Below are 8,549 nucleotides of genomic sequence, written 5' to 3'. Positions count from 1 at the left end.
GTTTCGCAAATCAAACTTAAAAAGATTGATGGTTGATTATTAGTCAATTTATTAGGCTAACTTTATATATGTTTGGCCGTGTGTCATTGTAAATCATGTCACACGTTTACAAATTATGATTGACATCTAAATTTAACGAATTCGAATTATAAAATAAATAGTGAATTTATCAAAAATATCATTTTTTATAAAAATATTTACAAAAATACGAACGTGGGTTATATATTAGATTGAAACAGTTACATATATGGTTGCATATGATGTTGATACATATTTTTACAAATATTTTCTGCAACTTAGGTATTTATGCAAATATCCCGAATAAATATCGTTTTTTCGACAAAATTTTTGTAATCAATTTCTGAAGTTGTGAATTTGTAATTGGATTTTTGAACTTTTAGCTAGACTATAATATAATATAAAAGACCACATATGTCTATGATATTATGGACTTTCGTGACATAATATTTATGACCAAATTTTAATTTTCAACTGGACAATGAATTATACTCACTTCATCTCAAATTAAATATCCATTTTCAAAAAATCACACAGTTTCAGAAAAGTGTTTTTTATAAATTAATTATATTAATTGATCATAATATATGGATGAGATTGATCTAAAAATATAAATAAAAGATAAGTGAAGTACAGTATAATTGAAAATATAAATTTGTATTCAAAATTGAAGTAAACAAATGAATTGAAATAAATTATTTTTCTTATAAATGGAAATTATTTATGACTGTAAAAAAATTGTTGGCCAAATATGATGTTGCATTGGAAGTGCTTGTCTTAATCCATAATCAACCTTTCTGTTTCCATTAAAATGTAAACTTGTATAGTATTTCATTTGGGAAAGTCGGATTGTGTTTGTAACTAATTTATAATTTTACAAAAATGCCCTTACGATATGGAGTAAAGTTTAAACGTTTTTTTGTGATATATATGTTCATCGGCACAAAATAAGCACAAATTTCTATAATTATGACTTATTTTTATCAACCAACACTTTTTAATAATAGCTGATTTCTACATTCAAAACAATTACACCAATTAAAACACTCTAAACTTATAAATTTTAGTGTTTAACATGTGCTTATGAATAAACAAATTTTAATCAGTTGCGGATAACAAAAGACCCTTTTCAAGATGCATGGTATCTAACTGACTCATTCAGACATCTGTGTAAAATATTACTTCTTCTGTCCTTTTTAATTATTTATTTTTTTGAGAATGTATTAATATATATTTTAAGATGTATATAAAATATAATTTTATAAAAAAATTATAATTTTTTAATTAAAAAATATAACGTTGAATTTAAAATACGACTCGAACACCGTTTCATAACCGTAAATAATTGGAAATGAAGGAGGGAGTAATTTGAAGGTGTGGTTAAGTTATTCCACCGCTAGCTGTGGGTACTTGACTTGTTGTCGTATGTATATTATCTTTTTCTTATTGAATCAGTTTCCGACATTTGTCGACATACGGTGGCTCCGCGTTCCATTTGTGGGATTTTTTATTTTTTCTGTATTTATTTTCGGTTTAATCATAAAAATAATAAGAAGTAGCTAGGTATATTTAATCAGCCTTCTCTCACGTGATACAGTTCTTAGTTTTTTACTAATGACAAATAATTTTCATTTTGTTAGATACAGTTCTTTTTTACTAACGACAAATGATTTTAATTCCGTTAGGTACCAGTTTCTCGGAAACCACACTATGTATTATAAGAAACAAGTCTTTATTAATTGCAAAATCGGTCAATAAAAGTAAAAAATTGATGTTTATATATATTGACAATTGACTGAATCGATCATTTTAACTTTGATCGTTTTTTTTATAAATACACATTACAGAGTTATTTAAGCGTCTTCATTATAATAATCGAAGATTTTAAGCATATTTACAATAAAAATTATTGAATTTGCATCAACTCTATGAATTTTAACACCATTACTACACAACTGAAAGTCCCAAACTCTATGAATTTGCATCAACTCTATTGAAAATCTTGATCAATTCAAAGATCATTGAATTTCATTTATTTATACATAAATAACAATCCCTCGCAATTGACAGTGATGGTAAAAATAATGAGAACATACATAAATATCTTTACAAATTTACCTGTAAAATATAGAGTAGTACTAGTATAATTATACCATGCAATTTACCCGCGAAAAACTCCCAATTTGCTGTAGATTTATTTGATCAATTTCTATTCAGAAGTTCTTCGATCATTTGTAATGCAATCCTTTCCTCTTCATCTAACCCTCCATTACTTTTCCGGGGAGTTGTGATCGGCTCCGGTGGTTGTTCGACAGCCATAAGATCCTGTTGGGGACTGCTAGCATAATTGTTTCCGAGGTCAACTGTCATGACCCAATTCGAGTCGGAGCGTGCCCCGGCTCTCTTTTGCCAAACACCGATATGAGAATTTTCGGTGTCTAGCCTTAGGCATGTTAGTGAAGGAGAGGGTGACTTGCAACATTTTCGCAGCTTTGCGCTTAAAATTGCAGAAAGAGATTTCGACGAAGAGGAGGACGACGACGACGATGATGATGCCGACAATGAAGTCATTGATTGTGGTTGCGGAGAATCAATGTTGGAGGTAACGTTATTATTTTCGGTTTGTTGTGGTTGTGTTGCTGCAACCGGAAAATTTGTTTTCGCATTTCGGCCACTCATTAACACCGCCGCTTCGTCGTATGCTCTCGCCGCCTCTTCTGCCGTCTCGAACGTCCCTAGCCACACCCTTCTCTTCCTACACATTCATCAATCAAACATAAATTAACAACGTAACAAAGATTTACGGAAACTGAAACTAATCCTATACACGTACGTACTTCTCACTTATAAGTCACTTAAAAAGTCACCGCGTACAGTTAATACTTTTGTGTGTTCATGTTTTTAATGAAAGTGCAAATCGTGTGTGCGAGAATATTAACGTACAGTAAAGGATGTCGAATTTCAGAAACCCAGGAGCCCCAGTGGCGCTGACGAACACCTCTGAACTTCTTTGATTGTACCATGATCAGAAATGTTGTCAGAGAAAAAGAGTGTTCAAGATTGTTGTAAGAGAGAGTAATATAAGGAAAGATACAAGTACGAACAAGTTCTGGTAATAAAGATTCATGTGTCGGTAAGCTTATAAGTCTTCTCTGTATGAAATGTTGAAGTTAAGAAGTGGCCATGTCTCAATTTATAACCCCCTCCTTTATGGTGGTCCTGTTACTTGTACTACATTTTATCCCCACCTTGCTCTAAACTAGCTAGCTTTAGCATTGCATTACAGTCTTAACACTCTCTCTCTTTATACTCTCTCCCTCGCTTATATATGTTTGAGTAGATTTTTTGTTAGTGGTCTAGTTGCTTCCTTCGTGTCCTATATTCCTAATTCATGACCTCATTTGTTTTACGTAAAGATTAACTCTAATCTCTCTCTCTCTCTGGTCTCTCTCTCTCTGATCTCTCTCTATGATCTCTCTCTCTCTCTCTCTGATTTCTCTCTCTCTGATCTTTCTCTGTCTCTGTCTCTCTCTGGTCTCTCTCTCTTTCTGATCTCTCTCTCTCTGCCTTGGCATGGTAGTTGGGAGCAAGGGACTAAACAAGACTGGTCATTTGATTAAACAATATTATGAGGAGCATCATAATTAGTACACTAATCTAACAACCTAAACTGGCGCACATGCGAGCAGCCACTGGACAACAACCAGCAGGGACACTGGAGAGGAGGTCTGGGGCTCACATGACGACTCCAAACACATGACTTGTGTATATCAAATAACTCTCATTTGGAGTACACAGTACTTAAACTGAATATACGTGTATATTTACAATTAACTATTCTTGTATAAGTAATTTTAGAGATAATGTCTCGGAATATTTCAGTATGTTAGCAAATGTCGATCTGTTACCTTCGTCATCTGCTGGCACGAATGGACCACTACTATTCTTACGCTAGCAACCAAGTTAACAGAGTTTATAACTAATTATTATACATTTAGTAAAATTTAAGTAGCTATTATAATATAGAGTAAAATTCTATGAATACTTTGTTTTTGTGGAGTATCGGAGACTCAGAGTTCATATACTTTCTAAGGGCCGGCCCTTGGGTAAGGCGGCCGCCTAGGGGCACCACCGCGCACAAAGGGGCACCATTATTATTTTTTTGATAATTTTATTTTGACATTGTTGTGTACTAATAATGATGACTGATCTATATTCATGATACTACATTAGGGGCTTGCAGGAGGTTGAAAACTTGGATATTTTAGCGTACAAGAAATTCATTATATTCACTTGCTACTTTAGATTCAACTAAATTTTCTTTTATATAATGAATATATCTTATTGTGATTTTTTGGTTATGAATATGGGGCACCATTTTTGAATCCCGCCTAGGGCACCCAAATACATAGGGCCGGCCCTGTACTTTCTGCAACTAAAATATTACGTAAAATATTGGGGAACATATAATTTTGCGAATCATATTACATCAAAATCACTATTTTAATGAAAATGTTATAAATCTCATATATTTTACTAGTAGATACATGTATGTTCTGCAACGAGAACATGAATATTCTGCAAATTAAATATTATACGTAAAATAATATATTTTACAATATTTTACTGGTAATTTGTATGTTATTTGAAACAATTGCATTAAAATAATAATACTTAAGCAACATAATTATGTTCTCTAATATTTTAATTACAAAATGAATGTGAATTTCAAAATTCCAAAAAAAATAAAGACTTCAAGGATTTCATAGAATTTAACTCGCATGATAAGAATATAATGTCTCCGTTAAAACTTCAATCTCAACAATTTCAATATAATATAAAAATGTGAAATACAATCTTAATTGGATCGTAGATTATATTCATACGAGCTAGAGATATATAGTGTCATTTATTTGGTAAATTGGAGAATCGGAGGTTGTTGCCTAAACACATGTAATGTTTCAACGACTAAATTCAAGTGTCAATTCAGAAACATTCATGAATTCAATATTAGGTCGATTAGGCTGGTTAAGTGGTTTCTCCACTTATATATCAAAAATCTCACATGGATTCATAAAGACACTTTATTATTGTTTAAAATGTATGTGGTACCTTGTTTATAACTTAGAGAAAAGTGTTATTTATTGTTCCCTGTGTTGGGAGGTAAATCACTTGCGCATCAGATTTCATGCATCATCATGTTTCTGCCATTTAAGATTTAAGAGCTCTAATACACAGAGCGGGTGTTGAGATTTAGAGTGTATTGTGTAATTCTAAAAGCTAGAAATATAGGAGTAAAGATCAAGTAAATTTATCTCCTTTTCTGTATTTCATCAAGCTGAAAAAACGGTAATTTACAATTTGTACATACTCAATTAAAGAATAATATTGTGATCAGAATTAAGGTGTGTGATTGTAGAAAAAATGTTAACTTTATCTCTAAACTATTTATCTCTAAACTAAGAGTTTGTTTATATACACAATATGTAACTAACTCTACATTCTAACTAACTTTTATCATGTTATCATTCTGCCGATGTGACAATTATGTTTCAGAACCTGACCGACCAAATACTGATGCATGACCGATCAAATACTGATGCACTAGCATAAGGAACTGACCGACCAAATATTGATGGGCTGTTGATGTGGTTTCCTCGAGCTGATGTCATCTCCTGCTGTGTCACCGAGTTCAGTATTTCAATATCCCCCTCAAGTTGCAAGGGGACGAATGAACCATTCCCAACTTGGAAAGTAATGTATTAAACTACGAGGAATGAATGATTCCAGTGAAAGCATTAGCAAGTTGATTTTGATTAAGGAGGTAAGTGAGCTGAATAAGACTCTCAAGAACTTTGTCTCGAGTAAAATGACAATCAATTTCAATATACTTAGTACGTTCATGGAACACGGGATTCTTAGCAATATGAATTGCAGATTGATTATCACAATGTAAAGTAATTGGTTTGAGATTATGCACTCCCAATTCTTCCAATAATCTGACAGTACTCCAAGTTAGCTCAGATATTGCAGAGGCCATAACTCTATATTCAGATTCAGAGGATGACCTAGAGATAGTACTCTGCTTCTTAGACTTCCAAGCAACATGTGAACTCCCAAATAACAAAATATATCCAGTAATTGATCTCCTGGATTCAGGACATAAAGCCCAATCAGAATCTGAATATGCATGTAGAGTGGGATTATCATAAGACTGTAATAAGATTCATTGTCCTTGAGAATGTGCAACATATCTCAGGGTATGAATGTGAGCATTGAGGTGCGAACTCCTGGAACTTTGCATAAACTGGCTAAGACATTGTACTGCATATGATAGGTCTGGTCTGATGTGTGTAAGGTAGTTAAGTTTACCTACAAGTGACCTGTAAACTTCTGCATCGTGGATTAATTCTCCATCTATGAATTGCAGCTTGTGATTAAGAGGCAAAGGGTGTCACATCTTTGGAAGATAGATTAAACTCACAAGCTTGCAATAATTCTTTAATGAATTTATTTTGATTCAAGACAATACCTTCTTGTTTATAAGCAACTACAATTCCTAAGAAGTAATTCAGCAGTCCAAGATCTTTAATACTGAAAGTTTGATCAAGATAAAACTTGAGTGAATCAATAGCAGTAATATATGAGTCATTGATGATAATGTCATCTACATAAACAACCATAATAGTAATATGATTGTCAGATTTCTTGAGAAATAAGCTATAGTCATACTTACACTGAGTGTAACCTTGAGTGAGTAATTCATCAACTAACTTTGCTGCACATTGTCTTGAAGCCTGTCTGAGTCCATATAAGAATTTAATTAACATACAGACCTTTGTGGAGGGATACAGATGAGAAAGGCCTTCTGAAATTCTCATAAAAACTTCTTCATTTAGATCACCATGCAGAAATGCATTATTAACATCTAATTGGTATACTTTACATTTTTTGCTGGCAGCTAGAGAAAGTATACATCTGATAGTATTCATCTTAATTACTGGTGAAAAAGTCTCCTCAAAATCAATGTCATATTTCTGATTAAAATCGTTTGCTACTAACCTAGCTTTACAGCGTTCAAGACTACCATCAGCCTTTAACTTTACCTTGTAAACCCATTTGCAATCAATTGACTTTTTGCCAGAAGGAAAATCCATAATTTCTCATATGTTATTATCATGTAATACTTTCAATTCTTTCTGCATTGCTTCAATCCATAAGGGATGTTGGGAAGCCTCTTTGTAAGATAAAGGTTCAGAAATATTAGAAACATTAGTTAAAAATGCTTTATGAGATTGAGAATAAGAACCGGAGAATATCATATTACACCAATGATTACTAGAGATATGATGACAATGATAATCTTATAAATAAGTGGGTTTTGATATGTGTTAGATATATTTGATAATGTCATGGCTAATGTGATTTATGTTTAGTTTTCAGATCTTACTTAAACAGGATAAATCAGTACTTACTGGAAATCAGGACTTAAGGATATCAGTACTTATATTATCAGGAGATAATCATCAGAAGATGGATATCAGAACTTAAGTACTGAAGGACGTTCAGATAAGGAAGGTAGCTGGTTAAAGGAAAGAAGATCGAGACAAACATAAGAAGAGATATGCATGAAGAAGGAATTCTATGAAGAATAGAATACTTGGAAGAAAATATATCTGATTGATATATTTTAGGAAGCAGAATTATATTCCATATCAATTAGCGATTATCTTGTAACTGTGTAGTATATAAACACAGACATAGGGTTTACACTATAAGTGTTATCACAATCGAGAAGATTATTCATTGTAACCCTAGCAGCTCTCATGATATTTGTTCATCACTGAGAGAGAACGGTTCCATACTGTAATAGAGTTTATTATTTCAATAAAGTTTGTTTTCTAGTTACTTGAGTTATTAAAGTTCGATTTGATTGTACTATACACTGTATTCACCCTCCCTCTACAGTGTGTGTGTGTGACCTAACAAGTGGTATCAGAGCCTATCTGTTAACACACAAACAGTTTAAGATCCAAACACAATCATGTCTGAAGCAGAAACTCCAACTAAGCCCACCAAAGCCGAAGAACCTCCAAAGACACAAATTCAAAGCCGATATGAGACTATTAGAATTCCCATATTGAGGCCATCTGAATATGCCATATGGAAGGTGAGGATGACCATGTTTCTGGAAGCTACAGATCCAGAATATCTTGATAGAATCAAGGAAGGGCCTCACAAACCAACCAAGCTCGCAGTTGCAGTTGCAGGTGAAGCAGCAAAGTCTGTACCAAAGGAGAAGAGTGATTACACTGTTGAAGATATCACATCAATTGCTAAGGATGCTAAGGTACGACACTTACTGCATAGTGCTATTGATAATGTAATGTCAAACAAGATAATAAACTGCAAGACTACAAAGGAGATATGGGATGCTTTGGAAACAAGATATCAGGGAACGGATACGATCAAGAAAAATAGGAAGACAATACTCACTCAAGAGTATGAACACTTTGACTCAAAGGCTAATA

At 33.0% G+C, this 8,549-nt stretch overlaps 1 protein-coding gene across 1 annotated transcript; it reads right to left on the bottom strand.

Annotated features, from left to right (window-relative positions):
• Positions 1 to 2,009: 2,009 nt before the first annotated feature.
• LOC141702583 (ethylene-responsive transcription factor WIN1-like) lies at positions 2,010 to 3,317 on the bottom strand. The gene is made up of 2 exons (XM_074506241.1): positions 2,962 to 3,317; positions 2,010 to 2,773 (listed from the first exon to the last, which is right to left on the bottom strand). Exons 1-2 carry the CDS (start codon positions 3,039 to 3,041, stop codon positions 2,221 to 2,223), a joined length of 633 nt encoding a protein of 210 aa, XP_074362342.1. The 5' UTR covers positions 3,042 to 3,317; the 3' UTR covers positions 2,010 to 2,220.
• Between the last annotated feature and the right edge of the window lie 5,232 nt (positions 3,318 to 8,549).

Source organism: Apium graveolens, unplaced genomic scaffold (genome assembly GCF_009905375.1).
Source record: "Apium graveolens cultivar Ventura unplaced genomic scaffold, ASM990537v1 ctg5287, whole genome shotgun sequence".
Taxonomy (NCBI): domain Eukaryota; kingdom Viridiplantae; phylum Streptophyta; class Magnoliopsida; order Apiales; family Apiaceae; genus Apium; species Apium graveolens.
The sequence above is the reverse complement of the archived record's forward strand: the minus strand, read 5'-3'. Positions and strand labels throughout refer to the sequence as shown.

Excerpts from the sequence above, each read along its gene's own strand:
- LOC141702583 (XM_074506241.1), bottom strand. The coding sequence starts at position 3,041 with ATGGTACAATCAAAGAAGTTCAGAGGTGTTCGTCAGCGCCACTGGGGC. Across the intron at positions 2,774-2,961 it reads GAAATTCGACATCCTTTACT|GAAGAGAAGGGTGTGGCTAG; the intron begins GTACGTTAATAT and ends ATGAATGTGTAG.